The 27182-nt window shown below is 38.3% G+C and overlaps 1 protein-coding gene across 1 annotated transcript in view; it reads right to left on the reverse strand.

Annotated features, from left to right (window-relative positions):
• Nucleotides 1-34: 34 nt before the first annotated feature.
• The window catches only part of FTO (fat mass and obesity associated), a 31760-nt gene continuing 4612 nt past the window's right edge, over nt 35-27182 (reverse strand). The window contains exons 3-8 of the mRNA XM_010145224.1: nt 25276-25936; nt 16927-17070; nt 10252-10331; nt 8480-8623; nt 1616-1735; nt 35-237 (exon numbers count right to left, since the gene is read on the reverse strand). Of these exons, the coding sequence (XP_010143526.1) occupies nt 226-237; nt 1616-1735; nt 8480-8623; nt 10252-10331; nt 16927-17070; nt 25276-25936 (1161 nt within the window). The 3' untranslated portion in view covers nt 35-225. The remainder of the gene's footprint in view (nt 238-1615; nt 1736-8479; nt 8624-10251; nt 10332-16926; nt 17071-25275; nt 25937-27182) is intronic.

Consider the following 27182-nt stretch of genomic DNA (forward strand, 5'->3'; position numbering starts at 1 on the left):
CCAGCCAACCCACCCTACCTCCACCGCCCCAACACAGCCAGCCTCACAGCCACTGAGAGACTGCAGAAAACAGGCACTCCCCATTAACATTCTCTTCTGTCTCCTTCAATAGCTGAAATTAATTGTGATTAATATGTTTTAAGTCATAAAACATTAAAGCCATTTTTAAAATTTAAATTAGAAGCAGCTTCTGTCCTGGCCCAACCTTCAGTTTGCTGATAAATATCATCCTGAGGCCTGCTGAAAGGAGATACACTGACGCCACCATGTTTCTAATTAGAGACACATGGTAATGTCACACCAACTGCAGAAAACCTAACCCTGGAGAATTCCTGAGTTTGCTGTTTTTCCATGTTCTCGACACACAATGGATATAAAATAACAATCAAACATTCTTGTCTCTACCTCATCTAAGCCTGTGTTACAAGGGAGTAAAGTTGTCATTTGAAAGAAAAACAAACCAAAGGATTTTTTGAAAATTATAAAGCTCATTGGAGAATGTGAGCGCATAAAAACACAAAAATGAAGGGAAAAACCCACATAAACAAGTTATAAATAATTTCTCTAACTTTGTAGGAAAGTTTAACATTCACAGATTCCTTGCAGCAACTGATTTCATAAATTCAAGTTCCACTTTTTCCACACTTATTTTCCGAGTCTCAAACCAGCCACGGCTGGAAAAGCTTACAACATGTTTGAGCAGGTTAGTGAGTCACAACATCTCCCTCAAAACTCAAGAGCACATTCTTGTCGCACCATGCCTCCAGAGAGCAAAAATCACCTCTACTACAAATCATATTCACCATCCTCAGTTACATTACAAACTTCTCCAGCTCAACTACGAGCCCATTGAGGCTTATGCTGGGACCAGCAGAAATGATGGGGAAGCAGCTTTGGCTGCAGACATGAGGATGCGAGTAAGGCCCATTTGTCAATGTAGCTCCTTCTGTGCACGAATCGAGAGGCAGAGGTGCTGGTGACTGGATCAAACACACCAGTGAAGTCTCCCAACGGAGCCTCTACGTGGCCAACATCAGTGAGCAAGCGGGCAGTGCTCAGCACTGAGTCCATTTTCAAGGAAAGCAGGGATGTACCTTCAGGCATAAAATAACCAGTAACACTAAAATTATTCAAGAAATTAATCTCCTCTTGGTGATTCTAGCTATGGTGTAAGCGTGCAGGTGGACTACAGAGAGATATTGTACCTCCGATATCAGACTTTTATCTCAACCGTCCTCAGAGGCATTTGCCATTGTCACTGGCAGAGTTGTCTATCCTGGCATTGTACAAAAAAGTTGATGACGCACAGTTTCATGCACCAGTTGGTGTGACATAATGGACGACTTATGAGGCTGTCAAACTTTAAAAACAAGCAAAATCAAAAAATAACTAAAATCTTTGGGTTTGGGGATCTTATTTGGCTCCCATTCCTTCTGGCTACTAGAGAGAAAAAGAAGAGGTGGCAGTGGAAGGCTGACTGATTCTCACATCTCATGACTTCTCATATGTTCTGAATTAAGTTTAAAACCCATTGCTACAGTACAACTAAAAACGTAAACGTGAGTGCTCTCAGAATTAAGCTCTAGAGGCTTTAGACTATAAAACCACTACTTACCATAATTTCCATTTTTCTCCAAGATTCTTCCAATTTAGCCATAGGCTTAAGCCACCAATCAGTGCACTTCAAATACCGCTTGCCTTGAAACCAAAACTGCCTAAGCCACTCAAATTCAACCTGCAAGATAAAAACATATGGGAGCATAAACATCTATGTCCGTTATTTGGGGCAGGAACGGGGTAACGCAGGAACCCAGCTATGCAGGAACAATCCAATCTAAGAGGAGAAGGTATCGAAGTACTCATTTCTAAACGCAGCCTTACACTCAGCTGTGCAATTCTGTTCCACAGGAATTTGTGACCTAGGCTACTCCCTTCAAACCCAGAGAGGTGCAAAACCCAGCTCCTCTTTGCATGTAGTGCATGCACAAAGAACATTAAAAGTTCAGGTTTACTCACGATTCAGTCAAATATGTCCAACTTTGGCTTATTTTGATTAACGTTGTGGGTTTTAAACTATTTCAGTTGTACAAGCGACTGAAAAAGCTTGCAGTAATAAAATGGCTCAGAGGCAGCCCAGTCAGTTGCTGTGGAACGAGCAGCAGCATTACAACAAGTGATAGGCTCTCATCCTTCACCAAACAATCTGGTTGCCAGAGGCTCCCAGTCCTTCCTGGATCCCAGCACAAGCCCTGGGCAGGTGGCCAGCAGGGCTGGGGAGGTCCTGGCTGTTTGTGCTCCCCTTGCTGGACCCCAAATCCCAGACATGGCAATACCCGAGTCCCAGGGAAGAGCCAGCAGGTTTTTGGGGCACCTGAAGCAACAGGTTCTTTAAGCAAAATAATTCCTTTCATCCTAATTTCCACTGCGCCTTTTTCCTTTAATGGTAATCCATAGTTCTGGTCTTTAGAATACTGTATTTATCTTTGTTGTGGTAGTTATGTTTCACACCGAGTTCAAAGCTGCTTTAATCATTATTTGTACCACAAAGCAGTTTGTGTTTATCCCTGCTCAGCTCTGATGATGCAAACAAAGACAACCTGCCAAAGCAAAAGAATAAAGAAAACTGCCCAAAGCTGTTACCTAAGCTTTCTTTCCTGCAAGGGTGGACAGAATGGCTACAGGAATCTGAAAGCATTCCAGTTAACATGAACTAAATGTTTAGTCAATATATGTTAGTTAAATTTGCACTGTAAAAAAAAAATATTAAAGCAACTTTAGTGGTAAAATACAGCTATCGGTTGGCAGACACGGATCTTAATTTTTTTTTCAGAAAACCTGCCTGCTAGCCTAGTGACTTTTTAGCACAGAGGTTTGATGACATGGTTCCTCAAAAACCTGAGGGGAAGTTTATTTCCTCCACAGTATTAAAAAGATATGAAAGAGCAAGTTATGGATCATTAAGAAACCAGTATATGCAGTTTTGGAAGGCTGAGCATATCGACAGTTCAAGTAGAATTAAACACTTGATACTTTTTTCCTTCCCACTTTTTTTGTTTTCGCTGGCCTCTACCACGAAAGGGCTGTAACACATGATGTCTGGCAAACATGTTTCATGAAATGAACCACATGAGGCCATTAATCAGTGAATTTATTTTTTTGTTTTAAATTAAAATAAATATTACAATATGGCTTATCATGACAAGAACCTATTTCAGTCAATTCAATTTTTGACTAGTCATATTGATTTGTTACATAAATCTATGTAATTTCAGTCTAATTCAAGTCTGGCATCTTGGCCAAATTTTAAATGTATCTTGATCCTACACAGGATATACAACTTGAGACAGAAGAACTGCTTTTTAGGTGCAAGAGGTGAAGCTTAGTGACAGGCTAGTTAATTTTCTGCAGGATTAGCTGGTCTCATCAGAGGTCAGTGTACCAGACTGCAACATGCAGCTGTTTAATGATGTGGACTACCATTTACCAGGGCTTTCCAACTCCTGTCCACATTCATCTCACAATGTCTCCATTTAGCTCTGAACTGAGTTAACAGAATGCGGGTTGGGGAGAAAAACAGTGCTTCACCCACCAACTCAGCCACCAAGCTGCTCGACAGTGACTACTCTGAACTATCACCTCTGAACAGGTAACTGTTGATTCTGGGAAAAAAAAAAATCAATCCTCTTGATGAGGTAATGGTGACATGATTTCTTTTAGAAATACATAAGCATAAATACTTTAGTGTTGTTAACAATCTCCAGCGATCCCATTATGCTAAGTTAGTTTGGTGTTTTTAATAAACACCTGAACTCTTCTTACACCACAGCCATTACCAAGTATGTGTTTTAACAAGAACATATGCTGTCTGCTTTCCACGTTCTCTTAAAAGCTGAATGCCTCTTGCCGTCACCGAACCCTGTTCAGTACTAGCTTTTCCTGCAGCAGGATGGCACTCCTGTCCACTCGCCTCCTTCATGAACAGGAGGAGCTGTACAAAAAAAACCCCACGACAGTAAATACCGCAGAGAGACAAAAAGCTCAATCCTAGAGTTAGTGGAACTGAAATCACAGCACCTTCATCTCCTATGACAAAACTCTCAGGTTAACAACTCTCACCAAGGGTTTTGTTTAAGTCTTACTTTGAGACTCCCATATATCAGAGCTAACGTTAGCGTTTTACATGAATAAACAGGACAAAGCTTAACCATATTAACATGTAAAAATATACATGGCTGAGTGTCTGAGGAACAATTTTCAACTCCTAACCCATTTTCACCTAAGATTTACATCCATGCAAGTCGGCTCAGAATCAGGCCTTACATGTCTAACCTCAACATATTTTCAAGTTGTCCTTTAAACAATGATTAAAGACCAATTTTAGGTTATAGTCAATACCGGGTAGTAAAAGGCCAACAGCAGCATTTGACATTTTGAGAGGCAGTGCTCTTCAGTCAATTATTTAAAAATATTGGTTATTAAATGCCACACACGAAGGTGATCTATATTTTCTCTCTGCCATACTAGCCAGCCACCAACCATGCTGTCAGCTCCCTGGGATGTGCTAAACCAGATTAACCTTCCTCTGGCTACACTGCCACCCTTTCTTGGCACCAACATCACTGTCCAGCACCATATACTTTCATCTTTGCTAGCCATCCCTGCACGTTTACCACACTTAATTTTATCTACTGTTGCCATAACAATAGATTTGTGGTAGGCACAAGTGACCGTACTTCACGAGCAACAGAGCAACCCGTTCAGTCTCCAGCTTCAGTCATAGTAATGGGGATTTAATAACCATGGCTGAGCAAAAACCCTGATGATGAGGACAAAACCCTACCTTCTCAAACTTTGAAACCTGCTACATTTCCAATGCAATACTAAACACAACGCTAAAAGAACTTCCTGTAGCATTTTACTTCTTAGAGAACATCCAAATACTAGTTTGGCGTTGGCAAACAATGAAGTCTTAGTACTACCTCAGATAACATGAATTATTACCAAATTCTGCATTACCCAGAGCAAGGAAAACAAATTTTCTTTGAAATGTGAAGAATAGGCTGTTGATGATCTTTTCTGCAGATTCATTTCATACGTATGAACATTGACATCATCTGCACAGCATGGTTTTATTGCTTTAAAAAGTGGTTACTTCCCAATGGGTTTCCCCTGCAGCTCTGTTGGGGACATACCCAGCAGCTGTATATATTCAGTATATATTCAGTAGAGGCAAGAGGTTCACAGTCAGTGAACTCTGCAAGATCATTTATTTCAGAATAAATTTTTACTGACCAAAGAGCAATCTGATTGCCTAAATCTCTAACACTCTGTGTGCACTGTCAGGCTATTGTACCTCACAGCTGCCCAGGTAATCGCTTTTGTTCACTCTGTTCATCGGATACCCTGCCACCGAAGGATTTGTTCAGACCTCAAGCCCGTAAGCTACTCAGACAAGCAGCACGTGAACACCCTTAATTAAGGTTATCATTACTTAAAACTACAAAGTACCTACTGGGAGTGAAGTGACTCACACATCTAACAAACAGCACATTCCTTGCAATTACTCAGATATTCCTTTGAAGGCTGTTTTAGTGAGGGAGACCGTGAGTACAAAGCTAAGTCTAAAGAAATACTAGACTTGTACCTGGCTGCCCACTAGAGATGCTAAAAACCTCCTCAGGTTATATCTTACTTTTTACAGGAATACCTCTGTCAAGACACCCATTACACAGCTCTGACAAACGAACTCTGCAAAACCTAACATCAGTAAAGACATCCCCCCAGATCCCCACCCATACCTCTTGTAGAGGTTTCTCTGCCCACCACAAAATTGGAAAAATCTCAGTCTCCACCTACATTTCAGATCTTCAGTTCAAACCCACTTTATCAGCAGAGCAACTCAATTTTCCTGCCCAGGAATACAAAAGTGAAGGCACAGAATCATACCTCATTCCTTCAGACTTGCTCTTGGGCTTTTTTCCTCTAGCAGACACCAATAATTCATTTGGCAGAGCAGTGAATTTCAGCACAGACTGTGAATCTGTGCTAACTACTGTATCTTAGCTTAGTCACACATAGCCTGATAGTACTGTGATGGTTCTGTTCCAGTTAATCATCTCTGACAACTACTTCAGAGGTGCCCAGTAAAAAAAACCCCGAACCCAGAGTGTTTCAAGGAAGATAAAGAACCTAGAACAACAGCTGCACCTAGTTATCTGAGTTAAATCCTGTGAAGAACTTCACTTGTTATGATGTTTGAGAGTCAAATACAAACTTTATCACCACCTCCAGAGATGGGAATACTACCTGATGATCTCTGGTCCAGAGGAATAGAAAAAAAAAAAATTCAGGAGGAGGTTTAGATCTACCACAGAAAGCTGTGTGTCAGGCAAAATACACAGGCAAAACTGGGTGGCCGTTCTTCAGTACTTCTGTGTTTGGCTTTTTGTGCAATTGTGACTTCTGTATTTAAAAACACTCACAAACTAAGGGAAAACACAACCACTGATCAAATCCTGACCACACCAATCAAATAGAAGAAGACTCCTTTCCATCAGGAAACAGTCTGATTCTTCAGTGAAACAAAACACGTTCTTGTTTTTCCACCTGCCTGGAAAATATTTGAACCTAAAGCCTGTACTAGTGCCAGAAAATAAAAGGCTTATCATACAGTGAGTAAAAGAAGGTAGGAAGCTTTTATATGCAAAAAAGTTGCATTAGGCTCACAGATCTGTATGTTTTCACTTCAGTGATGCTCAAAACAAAAATGTGCACTTACCACACTAAGCCACTAGTAATTTTGCCTATTTGTGCAGCAAATAAATGAAATTTAAGTAGCAATTTAACATAAATAATTTGTCCTTCAAGTGAAGGGCTGACCTTAGGATAAAAAAATTAAAAAAGAAAAAAAAGAAAAAAAAAAAAAGAAGAGGTGAGTGGGTATTCTCTTTTCAAATGAAATACAGATCCAATGTGTCCACTAAGTCTAAGTGTGCAATAGGTACAAGTTAGCAATGATTTCTGTTATGTGTAACAGGAAACATCCCCGTATGTCACATAGCAAAATTATCCAGGTGACTGCAAACACCAGGGGCTGGTCTCTCACCTGGTGTAAACGGCATTTGCCTTTGATGTTAAAGGGCCCATGCAAACCTAGCCCAGCTGTGCATGTGGCCCCAGCTGTGCAAACCACAGATGCGTGCAGTTTTATGGACTGAGCCTGATTAATGTTTTGTAAAACCCTGCATGCTTCAGACTTCTTTAAATTGCTCTAGGAGCCGTTTTGCTAGAAGTCAAGGGTACAAATCTTTTGTCATCACTACAGTCCATTTACCAGCTATAAACACAATACAGATAAAAAACATTCTACAAAGCTGTAGTAACAAGACACGATACTATATTCCTCAGCAGACAGCAATTTAAAGAGTTTGCACGAATTCTAATTGGAATTAAAAGGAATTAGAATTAGAAAGTTACCTATGTGCTATATTGCTTCTAATACTGATCAGACTTTTCCTAGTAAAAATACAGCACAGCTCCTTCAAAACCTCTGAATACAGCAGTGCTGTCAAAAATCATTCTCATTTAAGCAAAATGTGGTTCAGAAGTTTGCATTAACCAGTTGCTATAGCTGTTTTCAAAGAGATGATCACCAGTGCTTTACAGTTCAAGCAGCTGAAAGCTTTGTTTCAGGCAGGACAGCTTTCCGCAGCGTTTAAACTCCTGGTACACAGCCTTGATCGCATTTTCTGTAGTAATTCAGGGAAAAAAGTACTAAATTTACCACCTTCAGAAACACTACCCTTGTAAGAACACCCAGTCCTTTGTGTCACATTCCTGACTCTAACCAGTAACAGACAACAAGTTGAATTACATTTTTTGTGACACTGCCTACACCGCAGGAAAAATTACCTGTTTCTGCACTTTCCCAAAACACTGATTCCCTGTGAAAGTGCATTGTTACACTCCCGTATTTTGTAACATAGAACAACCTGCTTAAGTATGTTCCCCACAATTATTTCCACTGTTTTCTTCAGAATATACTTTAAAACACACACTCACAATCGTGTCACACCTGCCATTCTGTAAAAACCTGCTTCAACACCTGCCAAACAAGTGAAAAAATTTACCTGCTCTTCCCCTTTCATGTTTTTTCTCTCTCCCTTTTTGTTAGAGAGTATTAGAGTAGTTTGGCTCATCCACCACACTGTCAGATTTCCTGTAATATCACTGAAACTACTCTTTAACTCTACCAGCAGAGGGATCTTAAGGAAAAATGAAAACTTCATGGGAATGAAAGAATCAGTCCAAGTCAATCCCAATTAGTGCACCCAAGTTACAAAGTAATAAAAAACACATTTCAAACTTATACAGAGCAATGCCTTGTGAGCAGCTGAACACACTTAATTGCCATTAACTCCACAAGCAGACTGCACCTCTCAGAACCTGGCTGACACATTTTCAGTGCAGATCATCTCACCTCGTTATGTATTTCTTCTACTTGCTTTACAACTGCCGTTTCCAGTGATTTCAAAGATAAAGCCTTTGATTCAGAATCGGTCTGTAAATTCTGGAGTGCCAGTTCACATTGTCCAAATATGTATTCCAGTGTTCCTCTTGAGCACTATAAAGAAACAATACAAATTTGACATATAGCCACTTCGGAACATATGTATTTCTCAAATATACTGAACCATTTGCTTCTGGAACAATCAAAAGTGAAAGAGCAGAAGGGATGTATTCCTGGAACTTTATTTCATGACCTTTTAAACAAAAAGCATAATGCCACTTGGATTGTCTATATAGTTATCAATAGAAATTATGTGAAAGTCTAACCCATCAAACACCTAGACAACAGTACAGAAGAGACTGGAAAGAGAAAGAAAAGAATTCCTTTAAACTTCACAAAAATGGCATACAAAACCACAGCCATACTTCCCATTGCTTCCTGGCTGGTTGCTGACAGTATTTCAGGAACAGTTGTATTTGCCCACTTGTACTGGCTCCTAGTAACACTAAAATGGAGTGTTTCCATATCCAGTCTGAGAGCTGTTTGCTTACAAAGTATAGAGAATATGAACAAAACAACTTTGCGCTTCTACTCCTATTCTGTTCGCATTACATTTCCTGCAAAGTTAGACATAAATCTCTAAAAATCCTTCTGAAACAGAAGACAACATCTACATCTTACAGATGTTTAATTGAAAATTTTATCTTCAGTTAAATTTCCAAGAATGATCTTGAATAAGGACCCCCTGGTGTCATACTTTTTGTGAAAAAAGTTCCATACTATACAACTTGAAGTCACAACAGTTTACAACAACAAAGCATAATCACTTAACAGAGAAGCTTTTGCTACTGTGGAAGTACGTGTACATTTTCCTGCAAAAGTAACACAGGAACAGGAGCAGTAGGTAGAGCACTCTCAAAGTCAGAGACGAAAAATACCTGATTCTTGGTTTTAAAGAACACACAGGACATCAAAGCCCAGTTCACACAAGCAGAGTGTTTATTTGTTTGGGAAATAAAGGCACTTTTTTCTATTACAACTTATACATATGTATGTGTCCTTCATTTCCATTCCTGCATGAATTAGGCAGAGTAATGGGGAAAAAAAGTAGTATAGGGATGCATGTACCTCCCTTGCTTCAGTAGCGTTACACTTTGCCTTGCTGAAAGAAAGAAGTGGTAGTTGTAGGAATAGGGAGGAGACGTCTAGTAAAAAAAAAAAAAGTCTTGGCACTTCACGGTAACTGAAGCCTTGTTATCCCAGAATGACTCTGTGACAAGGGACTCTCATTTCTCTGTTTCTTCAGTCCTCAGATGCACAGAAGGTCCAGTTTAAAGCACACTCATGACTGGACACTGCTGATGTGTTTTGAGGGTTTCTATCTCATCACGAATACTGCCTTTCAGCTAGGACTGGGTTATGAACACAGCAAAATGGTTTTAAAGCATTTCAGATAAACACACAGTTGTTTCTTCGTTTCGTCAGTGATCTACGAGGTACAGTGCAGCACATTCTTAATGCAGATTTTATGTGACCAACGGTGAGTTGAGGCACACTACCAGTACAGTAACAAATGCACCTCAAATCAAAAATAAACAAATAGCAGCTGTTCAAGAAAACAGCCTAAGACATAAGTATGAATGTGAACCACAGTTCTGGATAAGACAGCACGATGCCACATGTACAGTACCAGAATATTAGTTTTATGGATGACCAAACAGCAACCTACTTCTGATACTTACATCTGCCACTCTGTGAGTTGAGCTGAATCGAGGTGAAAAACCAGCCAGAACACAGTGCTGATGTGTCATATTGAGATCATCTAGGGACAGATTAGAAAACCTTAAGCACAGGGAAAATTGTACTTAATAAAACTTATTCTGCTGAATATGAATTAAAGACACTACACTAAGCATTTAAAGACAAAAAAAATAGAAAATTCAGTCAGATAGTACGACCTTCACAGAGCTCTCACGTTTAGCAGAGCATGGTAACTATTCACTGTCCTAGTGCTAGTAAGATCTTTAGTCATAGTAGCTTTCTCACAGTTTACGTGGTTTAGAAGTGGCATCTTCCCACCTCTTACGAGGAAAGTTCAACTACAATTAATTTTTTCAGAGTTGAGGTTTGCTATAAACAACAGGCTACTCAGAAATGACAAGACCTTTTCTCAAAAATCATTAAACAATCCTGACATTTCTTGAAAAGAGAAACAAAGAAAAGAAAACCATATTATGTCATCTTTCTATCTAAAACTTTTATGAAGTTCTCCCATCAGCCCAGAGAACTGTGAACCCAGAAAGCACAATCTGCTCAAAGTCCTGTCCCTGAAATATTTAATTTGGGGCTTTCTTGTAGCCTGCTAGAAGGCTGTCATGGATTTTATCTTTTTTATCTTACATCACCATTAACACCAACTTAGCAATGTATTTATTGCAGTTTCAAGAACTGTCACACAGTACCTTCTCCTCCTCAAAACAGTCTTGCCTTCCACACGGATGCTTACGAGATGTATATGCCAATTAACCACTAGGTAAGAGAAATTCGGAGACCTGGACTACAAATTCCTGCTTACATGACTGTGCCTCTCCCAAAGCTTTCCCACGTCTATGGAAAACGCTGCCACTTGCACAGACTATTTTTCTGAAGTCTGATCACGTTTTTCGCTTGTTTATGGATTTTAAAACACTACCAGTTACCCAAATTAAAAATAGTAATTCTAGAAAACAATCAAGAAAACCTGATGAAGTCCAGTACATGCTAGAGTGTTGTCCTGGCCAAAGAGGATTTCCTCAGCGGCAGCCTCAGCACACACATTGCAGCTATTCCAATTGACCCGTATTAACACGATACCATCGCGTGAGCAGTCACTGTGCCAGTGGGATGATTCCTGGCACTGCAGGCAGCACAACGCCTCAGTCAGTCTCCCCAAACACTGACAATATTGTAAAAGGCTTGTCTGCATTCAAAGGAGCACAACCTGGTTGGTAACAGACACTTGGTGTTTGAATGCTGAAAAAAATAATTTTTCTGAGGTGAAGCACCTAAGAAACCAGGAGACTCCTTCTCGCATACACATATATGGCAAAATGCGTATTTCTTTTGAATGGATTGTTTTACTTTTTCTTTCTACACTTTCTGCCTGCCACTTCCCAATGAATCATCTGCTGCCTTAGAGTCAGAGCCCATTACAGGGCTCCTATAACTGAAGCAAGATTTATTAAAAGAAATTAATCACAGCTGTGATTGTGTACAGGTGGCCAAAACCACCTTGAAAACGAAGTTGTCAATTTGAAATCTGTTCAAATAATTTGGAGGTCAGATTTTGATTTTACAGATGAGGTATTAAGAAGCCATAAAAACATTTAGCAGATGAGCTGATTAGTTACAGACAATCACTTCAGAATTTCCAGCACAGAAACTTCAGATAACACATCTTGTGCAAAAGTTACAAAATGGAGTTTTTATTTCACACAGATCCCTATTCCTCACACCTGCAAGAGAAAGAAAAAAAACCTCTAAGCCCAAACACCACAAACTCATCTTGCGTTTATCCACGCAAGGCCTCTGTGAAGTTGGGAACTGACACAGACAAACCTAAGGGGAGGAGAGGTTAAGGGACTTGCCAGAGCTGGCACTGAAATTCTGAGAGAAGCGGGCTTAGAGCTCCTCAGACTACCGCTACTGCCCACCCTCCTACTGTCAGGTACAGACTACTGCTCTCTACTCTTACCAGACAAGCACTGGAGTGATTGTCCTGCTATTTACAGACAGCAGATACAGAATTTGGAGGCTGCGTATTCCATCTTCCACTGTGGGAGCAAGTTCACATCTCCTTCCTCTCCGATCCTGTGGTCTGCCCCTGCTCCGTCCACACCTCACTCCACGCTTTGGTCTGGACAGCTGAATTACCTGAGCACCAGCAGCAGCAGCTCTGAAAGCCCTGTGCTCGTACAGCCTTTGTCAAAACAACAGACTAATGGATATGTGTACGTACGCAGACTTAACTAACATACACATACTGAACTAGTTCTACTACTTAACTAATTATCAGAGCACAAGTGAGGTGAGGAGCTAAAGCACACAGAGAGGAGCAATGACTGTATACCCATGTTACTGCAGATTGTTATAACAAATATGAGGTAGAAAGAAAAGAAATTAATTCCTAGCCAATCCTTATTGAAAGGAGCAGGGACTAAAGCCCCGAAACTTATCACTTCTAGTTAAAGAACTTCCCAGGAAAACACAAACCACAATGGAAAACAGAATTAGCAACAGGGGGCTGCACCATCTTTTCTATCTCCTTTCAAGTCTTCCTGAACCTTTTAGACAGTCCGTTTTTATCTGCTTTGTGAAATAGATGACAAAAGGGGTTTAAAGAACTGATAAAAGCTTTGATATTCTAAACACCACAAATATCTACAAACAAAAGTGAAATGGACTTGTGCTATTGTTTTTTTAACTACCACAAACAAAGGATATTTTTAACCATATTACGGCACAATTTTCAGAAGCACTAAACTGCTTTTCCAGCATTTCCAATTGTACTTGTATTCAACCCCACACAAAGCTTCAACAGGAGAAAACCTAACCAAACTAATTTTACTGTAGGTACATCAACAGAAAGCACCTAGAATGTTTGTCTCCTTCCCAAAGAAATTACGGTCAATGGAGCACCACTGTCATTGCAGAAAGCCAGAGGGGTGATCTGTCCCTAACTAAGAAAGATTTTTACTTTTTAAAGAAGAAAAGCATACACAAAACCCAGAATTAAATGGCTGAACTACCTACCTAACTAAATAAAATGGCTGGTATTTGCCAAACTTCAGGATCAAAGTTTGGTAATGACAAATACGTTTCTGGGATTCGAAGGCTTAATATTGAAGGGATATAACATTTGGATTAAATGTGGACTCAAAGAAAAAAAAGTACGGTTAAAAAAACCCCCCAACACATTCAAGATGCTCAAGAGCAAAGAGGGTTCAAGTTATTTTGTAGAAATAGAAGCAGATTAAACGTCTAGAAATAGTTTAATGAAGCACTACGTACATGTGGAAGTGTTTCCATTAAATACTTATCTTTAACCACAAGCCAACCTCTGCAATGTGTGCACCCTACTTCTGGTTGGTTATGAAAATAATTTTTTAATGCTTCTTGAACTATAATTTGCTGGGGGTGGGGAGTGGTGTAAGATTCCAAGTTCATCTTCATGCTGTTTTAAAACCCTAACCTTCCAGCAAGAGCTTGATCTATGGGAAACAGCTGCAGAAAAGTAAATCTCCCTTTGAGAAACTCCAGAACGTATTTTTGTTAAGTATGTTTTGAAGTCATGGTAGGAAAATTAGAGAAAATTGTAAATCTGCTTGCAAATCTGTTTGTCTCTAACTCAGAGATTAGGGGAAAGATTCCAATTTAATAGTAAGACCATGACAACCCTAGTTAAGCATGCTCTAGGACAGAGCAGATGGGGCCCTTTGCTCACCTCCACGCGTTTTGGATTTATTGCATGCACCCAACACGTTTCGTATTAGACACCCCTTGACTGTGTACTTGAGACAGCAGGGTTCAGTAGGCACTTCCTCCGCAGACCAATATATTACTCTAAATTGAGCTAAAGTGCTTCCGTTTCATGAATGACACAAAGTTCAGATTTGAGTTTTTAGGCAGCAGATTTGCAGTCAGTCACCAGATCTTTTCTCTTTGTATTAAGAAAAGTAAGCCTTAGCGAAAAAAAAAAAAAGAAAAAATCTGTCTTACTGAAAGTAATTTTGGATTTGGTTTGGTTTTGTTTAAACAAAATACATTTATATTATAGTAACGCCTTCTTGATCACCTCATGTTTAATGCTAACATACATTTAAATTATGACTTGTGATTTCACTTGAGGAGGAATGCTGAGAACGCAGGTGTAAATCGGTATTATAAGACTACATTTTACTAAAATTCTACCCAGAAAAACAAGAAAACAATTAGAGCCAATGAAGAAAGAACATAAGCATTACTACTAGAAATTCTAAAAAACCACCCCAATCCTTTTGTTACTTTGATACACCCATTGATCAAGATTGACAAGTTATTGTAACTTTACATTCCTGTTAGAAATATCCTGGGGTTTATTATCCAAGGTTTTTGTGGACAGTATTAGGAAATAGTTGGGGTATGACAGGAGTTGATGGTACCCGACTTTTTAATTACAAGTACCACAGTGAACTTGACAAGTCAGTATTTTACCACGTTCACATAAAGCAGTAGTACCATTTCAACAGCTGCAGGAACAGACCAACGGAGCTGCTGAGTTTTTTTGCGAGAGCTGGATGAGTCAATGGTAGGCAGAAGCAGCACAGTCCTACCAACCAGTCCGGGTCCCTCAGCAGCTGCTGCTAGCTGCAGCACTCTGATCTCAATGTTGTATTTTCTAGATGCCTTGCATACTGCTGCCACTGCTGTTTAAAATAACGCCAGCAAGAAGCCTCTGCTTACTGAAACGAGGATCTGGAATATAAGATGTATAAAGGCACAAGATAAATCTAAAACTGGCTGCTTTGCTGTCAAGTTACTTTTTATACGGTTTTTGTATTTCGTCTTTTAGATGGCATCCTCAAGATGACTTGTCTTAAAATCAGTTCAAAACAATCTGAAGAGTAAAATACACACTAACACAGTATATGTCCACTTATTCTTTCACTTAAAGTGAAAATGATAAAGGCAGTTCTGCTGTACATAGAAACCTAATAAAAGGGCCAGTTTAAAAAAACCTACTCTTTATGGTCAGAGAGTATTCTCAAAGTAATTGAGGAAAAAAATTACGAAGGCTATGGAAACGCAGAAGAGGTTATCAAACACCTGGACTACAGAGCTCAAAGCTCTCCATGTTTAAATAAGGTAGTGATTTACATACCATCTTCAAAACAATGTCTAAGATATCCTTTGTTTCCATCTAAACACAATCATGTTACATGTTAAACTAACTTTCTGACCCGCCCTTCATACAGGACCCCTGATAATACTGTAGTTACCATACATTAATTCCATCAGTGAATTAAAAAAAAAAAAAAAAAAAAAAAAAAAAAAAAAAAAAAAATGTCCTTATGATCTGGTAACTCAATCAACTACAGTCTAGTTAGACCCCTTCTTTTATTAATTGCCTTCTGAATCTGTTGCCCAGCAAAGCTCTGTGCGTTCAAACTTTCCAGTCAGGAAGGGTTACACACGGAATTTACTTGATGCCCAAACTGCTAATGCACAGAAATGAATAAACAATTCCCTTTCTAGGCATGTTTAGCTGCCACTTAAACTTCCCTTTCATATAAGAAACATCCCTGTTTACCTCCAGGCTAGGAGGAGGCACATCCACACCATCTTAACACCTGATCTGTTCACGTCAGAACACCCTGCAGAGCAGAGACAGCCCAGTTCTTGTACACAACATACTTCATTGATTGTTCATTGATTGCACAGGATTTGATGGGGTAATTAAGAACAAGGAATGGTTTATGTTTAAGATAGTCCACAAACGTGTTGCTCGTAGTAAGTAAACTCTTTTCATACTTGGTGGAAGATAAAGTGAAGGGTACAAGTGAAAAGGCTGCTCAATGAGTTGGCAGTGTGACTGGTCATTCTAGGGACCTTCCACAGAGTCTACCTTCCAAATCAAAACACAAAAAGGGAACTGCAAACGCTCTCCCTCTTCAAAGATGATGTCTGTCAAGCCAAGTCTCTAAACAGGCAAACGTGACATTGTCAGAATTGTTGTTCATGTTTTGTGTGCTTTAACTAAAATTGTTTAAACAAAAATGAGAACCAAAAGAAATGCAAGCTAAGAGAAAAAGCAACAGATTTTGTGTCAACAAACCTTAGCGACAGTTATTGCTTTGCTTCTTTCAAAGGAAAAACCTTAGTGTGTGAGCTCAGCTCCTCAGGTAAATCAACTCATTTAATTTTCTTTTCTTAAACCTCTATAGTTGAGACACTGAGTATGACACGCCTGTTCACTATGATCTTAGTGTAATCCTACTACTCAAACAGTATTTTTGAACATACATATGGAAAAGTGTAGCAGAAGGAGAGAAGTGTCATGTAGCCAGTCCACATGTCAAACTCAAGAACAGGAATTATTTTTTTGAACATTACAGACCTGGACTAGGAATTCTGACTGTGCAGACAATAAAAAGGTTCAAAAAGAATAATTCCTTTCTTAGCTGTGAAGTGAAAGAAACATTAGGGTGGAAAAATGTTCCCCAAAATACACTGGAAGGGGGCAGGGCAGGAGGAATTTCTTACACACTTTAGCCAGATCTTATGTCTTTCTAAATGAGGAAAGATCTAACTGAATGGACAGTATGACAAGTTATATTAAAATAAGTGTAATGTCCTCGCTTTTCAACAGGAAGTTCATCTTCTCAGCCCTTGAAAATTACCAAGCATCAGGTAGAAGTCTCCTTGGTGAAGCGGTATTGCTAAACCAGGTGTCTCGATGTCCCATGCTACCTTCAAGCCTACATGCCAAACAGCTGGGTCTCTTCCCTCCGGTTTTTGTTCATTAATTGCTTCCACGGCTGAACCTTTAAAACAAAGAGAGGAAAACACACCACAACGACAACAGACAAGGTGAGAACCATAAAATACAAAATCTGGTCTAACAATACAGACTTAATGATATCCCAAATTGGTACAATCTTAATAGGCTTAAACTTCCTACAATCTCCATTTGGTATAATCACCATCTCCAAAGTCAAAGGCATGTAATAACTAAAAAAAAAGCCATATGAGATCAAGAATTTTTCACAACCAGCTTTAGTAAGATGAAAAATTCACGTTAACTGCAAATTAAGAGACTCAAGCTTTTCTTCTGTTCTCAAATATAATGGGAGTTTTAGTTAATCATCACTCTTAATTTCGTAAATTCTTTCTTCCATTACTAAAACTGCAAGTATACAAGAAAAATAAAATGCAGCAACGCTGATATAAAAATAGTTAACTTCTGAAAGTTAATATTCCAAAACTGCCAAAACATTTTATGAGCTATTTCCTTTGATTATGTACTTGCAATTTCACCAAATCATAAACTGAGGGAAAGTAAGGTGAAATAATGAGCACCAAACACAATTTAGGCAAAGTTGAGCAAAGCTTGGAATTATATATCTCATTTTCTCAAAATTATTAGTCGGACATGCTAGATAACATGTGCAAGAACCAATGAAGCTTTGAGACGTTTGTCACAGTATTTTTCTCATTAAGCAACATGAATGCGTTGAGCTTGGGGAAAAAATAATCCACTGTATAGAACTAGTATTTAGAGCTTAATCCCTCAGAACTATTTTCATAAGCTTACTTCACTGCAGGATAAATTGAAAGATACAGCCAGCATTTATAACAAGGTATTCGGGAACTACAGTACAACAGTTCTATGGCTGAAGTAACAGAGCATTTTGACAGAGGGAGGATGGAGTTTTCATAAGCAGATGGCACAGAACGGCAGTGAGCGGTTAGGAATCAACTATGTAGCTTGCCTGATTATTCCTTATAAGTTAGTAACTGTGTGCATCCATTTCACTGTCCATTTCAAATGTGCTTTCACGGAATAATTTTTAAAACATTTGTCTTCATTTAATTCTAGAAAGATTTATAATTCTTGTTAACACGCACACATAAGTGACCCTATACTCGCACTTTCAAAATATTCTGTCAGTCATCTCACATGATTACGGCAGTTATTTGTTTAGTTGGGAGTAGCCTTTAATAACAAATAAATTGTCTTCACTTTCTATGTCAATTAAATATTGCCTAAACTCAGGAAGCAGAAAGCCAAAACCATTAGAAAACCCAAATCTAAAGTTCTTAGTTAAAGCTCCTACTGTAAATTCAGTCCCCATACTGCCTCCCTTCACTGCTGCAGTCCTCATCCCGCTGAAGCTTTGGCTCAGGAGCAGCTCTAGGCTTTCTATCAAGGAGCACACAAATGAGAAAACAAGAGCTAGCAAATACTCAGAAAAATCAATACTAAAGTCTTCAAGGGGCTTTCATATTTTCTGCCCTGTTCAGATAAATCGTAACTTAATTTAAGAAAAATGTTTTCTGAAAACTGCAAATAGGATGGCTTCCAAGGCATTTTTAATGCAATACATCATGGATATTATAAAAAGAGGTAACCTTTCTGGGTTAACTCTCTCTGTTATGCTGCTTTCCCATTCACTTTGGCAGCAGCACTGCTCACAATATGGCACCAATAAAATATAAAACTACAATCAGAGACAGCAATTTCAATCAAAGTTTCCTGGGGTCTCCTCATAAATCCAGCACCTTTGGAATGTGCTCGTTAAAATGACTTATTTTTTGCAGTTTGATAAATTTTTTATTGCTTAAGTACAGAGTTCAAATGTAGCTCACAGTCTCCTTTTCTCTATATCCTCAATTATTGCACCTTATAATTATCAGCAGCAATTGAAACTGATTGCTCCTACCATGTTATTTTGGTAACAAATGGAAGCAAGCTGCTACTAGCTTTTAAATGCAAGCTATGCTGAAAGGGAGAGCAAGAAAAAAACCAGACATTTGTGGTATCTCTTTAGGTAGCACTGACAAACTTGTACATAAAAAGAACTTGCTATTAAACTCTATGTCACACCTCAAGCGTGACTGAACACTGTATATTCATCGATGTCATTACAGTTCCCATTTAAGTGAAAACATTTGGATGCATCTAAACCATAGGTATCCGAGAGTAAATCACGTGGATCTTGCACATACACAGTACCTTAGGAACAAGTATTTATTTTGGAGTAGACCCTACAGAAATGGCCAGATATAGCAGTATTTAACAGAAATGTAATAAAATTATCTGCAAACCTGAAATCTGTCCATTAAAGACTCGTAGAATTTGGGCTGCAAGAACCCCTTCTACTTGTATCCCAACTGAAATGGTGGAACAAGGTAACGAGCTTACCACAATGCAACAGTACCTCATCAAACCTATAATTAAGGTAGAACCACGAAAGAGAGAATGTAGCTGCATGAAATTGGCCACAACATTGCATTTCTAACCAGGCAGCTTCAATTTCAGAGGTGTTCCAGCTCGAAGACCCAATCTTATCAGGCTCAGTTCAGAACAACACGAAACTTCTTTTCCTGGATCTAGTTATTGTTCAACAGCATAAAAAGCAGAAGGCGCCTTGAAAGACTTTTTACTATTCAGCACCAAAATCTTCAAAAGAGTTCACGAGTTTTTTGGTACCCTGAAACCTGAATGCTCTCCACGCAAGTCAAATTGTAATGCCAAACTACATCTTAAATGTAATCTTAACTCAAACACGATTTCTTAGAGAAGGGAATCACTGTCACCGCACTGCTAACAACAGAAGGACAGTAAACATCTACTTTGTCATTAAAACCAGCTGACCACTGTTACATACAGAAAAAAGAATTTTTTTTTTCTTTTTACAGATTGATTTATTTTTTCAGAATTTAAAAGAATTTGGGCACGTGTTCAGCAATTAATGAAGTATATGGAAGACAGTAGTAACGTATAACAATTTATGTATGTTACATGCAAGAAGGGAAAAAAGCAGAGAGTACTTTTTGCTTTTCAGCAGCTGGTGAGAAACTCAGGGAGTTATTTCGTCTACCTTATTACTGAAAAGCTATAGCACAAGAGGTTAAACTGTACGAACATTTCTGCTTGTAACTGAGACAAAACCAAAAATTAGAAGATTTGCCAACACTGTTATCAATTCTTACTGGAATACAAATACATAAATAACAAAGGCAGTAAAATAAGAAGAAAGAATATTCTGTCATCTCTTCATTCTTGAAAGAGAGACTTTATCTAATCAAATCAGTGAGAGCATGGTTAAAAACCCCAAACCCACACCAGTTAATTCAAATGATGATTTCTTTTTAGAACTCAGGGATTCAAATCTATCATTGTAAGAGTAATTGGATCATTAAAAATTTGTGATTCTCTCAGAATACAATTCCAACTGGAAATTATACTGGACCAAAACTGGAGGTACAAGTTACAGATGTGACCATTTCACTCACATATTCATTCCTTAATATATAATTTTCTACATACCATGTCTGTTCTTTCAACAAGCAATATTTCTACTGCATTACTGACATTAGAAACCATTTAATACAACGGTTTTCATCCTGTACAAACATCTACTCCATAGCTTATCCATTAAGCAGTACATAAAGCAGATTATTGGTCAACTACAAATTTAAATTTATGCCAATTCTGAACAATCTGTGTAGTTTCAGGTGGGCTTTTTTTAACCTAGTGAGGAAACATGCATCTGCGGTGAATCTCAATCATTTTTATTTGCAATGACTGTAAAAAGGAAACGGCCATCATTAGGTTAGTGCTGGGATATTGCTTGTAACATCACAGTGCGAAAAAATACAAACAGCATTTTACGAAAGAAAGAAGCATAAAAGCTCCTTCCATCAGTCATTACTGCAACTAAGATTGTTAAAACTTTCAACATTACCTTGTCAGTGAACAGAGCCAGCTGTTCAGCGCTTCAAGAGATTTACACACCAAATAGGTCTTACAGCAAGACAACAGACACTGTAAAGAATCTAGAAAATACTTCTTATCTAACCTCAGACAGTTCGTAGGAAATACAGGTAAGAAAAAGACTGATACTTCCAGTGATTACATTACTTTCCATCTCCTTTAAGTTGGTAACTGAAACAAGTCTCCACTTCAAAGAGCACCTTTAGAACCAACTAGTGCTCTGCTAAGCAATAAAACTTCCTACAAAACCTACAAAGACCTGAGGGAAAACTGTTCCCTAGGAAATTTTCATGGATAAAATCCAGTGTTTGAATGCCCTTATTCCACCAGTGTTTGGATTGCAATTCACTTTTCGAAATAAAGCAAGAAATAAAAATGGATTGTTAAACAACTAAATTAAAACCCTGGATAAGTTTTTACCTTAATGTTCTCATGCGATAGGATATCTGTTAGCTAATGTGTAATTAAAAATCATAAATGGGTCAAAATTTGGAATTCCCATTTCATGGTAAATTCTGAAAAGTAAATTAATTCCAAATAGCGTTAGTGACAGTATAACTGAACACACCTTCTGTAGCGTATTCCGTTCTGCACATGCACCATGACTACCACTTACCCACTGCCATGCAGCGTACACATTAAGATTCCCAGGTTTTTGTGAGGGCCTGTTCTTATAACACAGCAGCCTACTTTTAACCTAGAGCGATGCAATGCGTATTATTTTAATGTAAATAAAAGCAAATACTATTCAGATGAGCAGTAAGGAAAAAGTCAATCTTATTTTGTTGTTAGAAACATACCTCATCTGAAGTTGCTTTGAAATAGTTTGACACTGAGAACAAGAAAATAAACTATTAGTAATACTAATTAGAATATCAGCTTGTTGCAATATCTTTATGTCGGGTCTCAAATTTCTTTCCTGGCATATTAAAACCTGCTTCTACTCCAATTAGTACAAATCAAAGTTTCAAACATTAATTTTTCATTATAGCATCAAACACGGCATAAACAAACAAGAAAATAAAGTTGTTTCAATTACAGAAATATCTGTTTAATACTATTTAATGAAATAAGTAGGTACCAAACAAATAACGATATAAAAATGCAAATCAAAGTAAAAAGAAAACCGTATAACCCAAGTTGTGAATCTCTAAACAGCTGCCACAAGATCACTTGGCTCCTCGGGCGCCGGCTGCTCCAAATTGGAAAACCGGTGGGTTCTGCACTTGTGGCAGGGTAGGTTGGTACCCGCTCTCATGAGGCATGGGAAGCCCTGGCTTCTTCATGCTAAGGGGCTGCGACAAGTCCTCAGTGGTTGGAGTACCACAGAGACCAGAGAGAATTCGAAGAATAGAGAGCTGACCAAGAAAAGCACGAGACCTAGCAGAAAGAGAAAAGAGAACCAACCCAGGTTCAACAAAAATCAATATGCTTAGTTTGAATTTCCCACAGACTCAGTGTTTTCCCCCAGAAAACTACTGATCCATGTAACTGACATCATCTCAGGAAAAACTGCTCCATCAAAAAATTTCTCACCACCTCCACCCTTTTTATTACATATTCTACATTCATTCCGTGATAGTCTTCATACACCACAGGGGGGAATTCAGTAGTAACTCCAGACTAAATCAGTTAATGGAGCACATACTAATAAAACATACTGGCATAAAACGCAAATGTATTTACAGAAAACAGGAAGGGGACTCAAGATACGATCCTTCAAAGATTTAACAACACTCTTCAAAAGACGTGGAGCTTCACAGTTTGTGCTTCACAGTTAGGGAAAGCTTGGTAAGAGGTATAGTAAATATTGACAGTCTTTGTGAACTGCAGAAACCACCAACACATTGAAGCGATAGGGAACGGGAAAGAATAATATAAGCACTGCTAAGTTTATAACCAGCAGCATTTGAAAGCTATAAACAGGAAATCAGAAGAGCAAAATGACAATCTATTTATTCCTCTACAGTTAAAGCACACTAATTACTCCTCTCGGATGTGCTGGGTAGAAAACATCAACACACAAGGATTTATGGTCACTTTAATTACAATGCCGCATTCATAAACTATAAACAGGTTCCATTTCCTCCGGTTTACAAATAAATAGGTCCACTCTAAATACAGCTTCACGTTAGGGATAATCCATGACAACTACACCTGAACATGGGATGCGAGTGAACTGTTCTCACCTCGAGCTTTGCCACAGGACATTTCCTGATGACGCGCAGGAGCCACGCTAGCCACCTTAAACTCCCTCTAAAGCTCATGAAACCAACTCAAGACACGCTCAAGAGCTTTCAGGGGGAATTCAACCTTGTTCACATTTAGGTCTGAATTGATACATCATTTTCTACACCCAAAAAGCATCTTTTACACTCCCTCCCTCCAACATATAATCAAATTCCAGTTTGATCAAAACCTTTCAGAATCGCAAAAACACAAACACCTGAAGTAGTCTGTTTTTAATTTTCTGTGTAAATGACAGCATGAACAATTTTTTCGCTGGAAAGCTCTTTGCTTTTTTAAGTTTTCATGTCTATTTTTAAATCCTTCAGGAGAAGGATAAAAATTCCTAAGTGTAATTATGAAAAAGTCTCATATGTAGCATATAGATATAATCGCATATAGATATCAAAATAATTTTGGGTCTAACTATATCAAATATTTCTCTCTACCCTCATCAGTCAAATCTTGCACAGAATTTGCAGTGGTTTTAAAACAGTATAATCTTCACCTAACTTGCTGAACGGGAAGAACTAAACCAAATGATGAGCTATGAATAAACACAGCATCTTTCTTTTAATTTATAGCTCTCTGAACTCAAAGGGACTAAGTTTTTTCTCTCTACAAGTAAGTTTTATGTTAAAGTAAAAAGTTCTTAAGCAATTTACAATAAATCCTCACACACACAATTATCACTTCAAGTTCATGTTTATGTTTCTTTAACTTAAAATGTTACCGAGAAAGTAATTATCTACAGCACTACTGAAAAAACCCAACGCTTACTGACATAAAATATCAACATCTTTGGCAAATGGGACAGGGAAAAGTGCATGAATAAACTGAAACTTCTACTGGTCCGGGAATCTCTTCTATTCATTTTGCTAAAACAGCTGAGGTTTTATGTCCAGGAAAACGTAAATATGATGTTTCAGATGAACATTAAATAACAAAGTGACGCATAGTTTCAAAACTAATAACAAAAGTGACAAAAGAAAGCACAGGAAAGTATAAACTATTATTTTTACATCATGGTCTTTAGCCAAAACCTACTGAGTCAACCTGAATTCTTCCCATGTTTTGAATCAAATATCAAAGGATTCTCAGAAGGACCAAAAATAAGTTGTGAACTATGAAACAAAATGGAGCATTTGAAAATTCAAAAGTGTCTAAATTCTAATCTTACATTTGCAAAACTGGAAGCCATTAAAAAAAACCCAAGGCTTTGTTCAAAAATAGGTTGGAAAAAAATTAAAAAATCCTCATGCCTGTTCTTAAATAATGATAAAAATGTGAAAGGCGTTTTAAACTAAAAATGAATTATTTAATGACTCTTCAACTACACATTCACACACACACACCTCCCAAATACTGCATTAAAATGGTTTTTAAATAACGAAGAGCCTGCAAAGCCTGTCAGACAACAGGTCTTTCAATGCAAAGCTCCCAGCCTTCCCAACTACAGAAATGTTGGCAAGTCCTCCAAAAGCATGCGTTAGCACTACAGCATGCCTAGACAAAACGTATATCCTTCCAAGTAAACACCGTAACATTTCTATACAACAGCAACCTAAAATGATCTTCCCAAAGAAAAGAAAGTGCAGTAAAATCAGCAAAAGACAGAAGCAAGTCTGTGTATGATAAACAACACAATAAAGATGATTATCTCAAGTACAATTATACATTTCACAGGACAGAAAACATGCACAAGCATTAACCTGAACCAGGTATTTGAGAGATTTTTCACTTCCCAACTCTTAGTCAGGAAATTAATCATACCAATTTTTAAATCTACTTGGAAAACAACTAATAAACCAGCTGCCGTAAACACGGGTATGTGTCATACACGTTTTAGTAGAAACAGAGACAGGGCTTAAACGCAGAAGTACTACAACATATTCAGAAGCACGTGACAAACCTAGACTGATGTGCAGGTGTGCTTACATACGTACACATAAAGACACACAAAAGAGCTTCAAGGGTTTAAGACATTTGTAGCACTAGTCAACTCGTACCTCCCATCACTCACCTTCACAACTGTAACTGTACACAGCAACCGTTGACCTTTCGACCAGATTCTCGTCATGGTGCCAGCTCACTGCCATGCTCCCCATTCCAAAATAAGGTTCTTGCTTCAAGTACAGCATTTGCAGTGGATCCATATAATTTAATAAAGTCACATTGTAAGATGTTCTGTGCTTTAGACTACTGCAGTCATCCGCTGGTACGCAACTACTGCTTTGATCTTCTGAAACAGACCCTTTTTCCACAAGAGAAGTAGCAAAATTTTGCTGCTTATCTGTTACAGTAGTATCTTTAATTTCTTTCATCTCAGACAAATTTTGCCCTTGTAATGCCTTGACTGCTTCAACATGCAAGTACTCATTAAGTCTGATTAATGCTTTACAAGCATCACGTATTTGAGGACTGCAATATTTTATATCATAACCTTCAGTAGGCCAAGGGACCGTAAATAATCTTGTGTTCAAGTACTTGTAAGTGCATCCTGGGTTTCCAATTAATATACGAGACACTGGAGTAAGAAAATCTTTGCCTTTGATCCTTACGAGATCCTGAAAGAAACAATTGTGTTTTCGCAAGGTCAAAAAGCCTTCTTGTACCATTTGATGGAGCTCTGCAGGTACTGCATCAGATTTTCTGAAAATCAGCTTAGAGTATTTGGTCTTCCACTAAACAAGAAAAAAAAAACAACACAAATCAACAAAACCAGCAAAAAAAAATTATTCTTTTTACAGGAACCAAAGTACTTGATACATTCAGGAAGAGACAAGGGTAAGTTGATGACTTACCAAGTGTGAATCTAGAATATGGTGAAGTAATAGATGCTGGTATTTGTTACTTTATTTTCCTACTCCAACACACTGCACAAACTGTGGGTATGTAGCAGTGGCCTGCAACCAGAGAGTATCACCAGGGCAAATCTCTAAATAAATACATCTGAGGATTCTGGCAGAAATCAACAATATATAAACTGCCCTCATGAATCTGTAGTTGCCACTACCTTCAAGTATACAAACAATAGAATATTGAGCAGTGACAAAGCAACTCCTCTTTTTGCGATGGCTGCCAAGACCATTCTGTCCCATTTTCATACACAGAATTCTAGGTGATTCATGATAAACTGAAATAGTTTTATATAACATTTTTTAGGCAAAAAAACAACAACACTTAAGTGTTAATTTTTTTAAAAAGCCCAACATCCTGCTACACTGTAGCTCTGTCTTCAAAATAGTTCTTGACACACTGGTCTTTCTATTTTCACATTCCTCAATGCATGCCAATTAGCTCTTCTATTTTACATAAAAGTTCCCCTTTTAGATGAGAGAAAATGTCCAAACTTTATCTTCCTCTCCACCTTTCCACCTGCAATATCCTTTTTCCTCATATCCTCTTCTGACCACACCAGCTCCAGCATCAGCTGGAGTTCAGAACCCAGCAGTGTGTGCAGGCAACAACTCCCAGCAAGGTATAATGCTGCTAATCAGCAGTATCTTACTTTGTATGCAAAATACTGCTTCCCGCTCCAGGAAGGCTTGGATAATTTTATTTTGTTAATCTCGTTTTCTAAGGAAGTGAGTATCACATAATAACATCTTTTATTGGTTGACTGCAATTCTGCTTTAACTACTGCTGAGACTGTTCGGCAAACTCGATGAAGGCTAGAGGATAAGTTCTTCCATAGAGTAAGTTTCTATGAATGCCATTAAAATTAGTAGATAAATATAAGAAACAGCTACAAACTAGTGCCCTTAGTGAGGGGAAAGGCTGTAATGTGAGGCGCCCATGTGTCAGATAGCACATGCAAAGTTCCGAACCGCTCACTACACCTATTGCCTTTTGTCCAGAAGTCAGTCATTAGTCTGGGGAAAAGGTAAATACTGGGGGGGGGGGGGGGGGAATAAAACAAAACGCAAC

The sequence above is a fragment of the Buceros rhinoceros genome, unplaced genomic scaffold, assembly GCF_000710305.1.
Source record: "Buceros rhinoceros silvestris isolate BGI_N320 unplaced genomic scaffold, ASM71030v1 scaffold44081, whole genome shotgun sequence".
In the NCBI taxonomy this organism is placed as follows: domain Eukaryota; kingdom Metazoa; phylum Chordata; class Aves; order Bucerotiformes; family Bucerotidae; genus Buceros; species Buceros rhinoceros.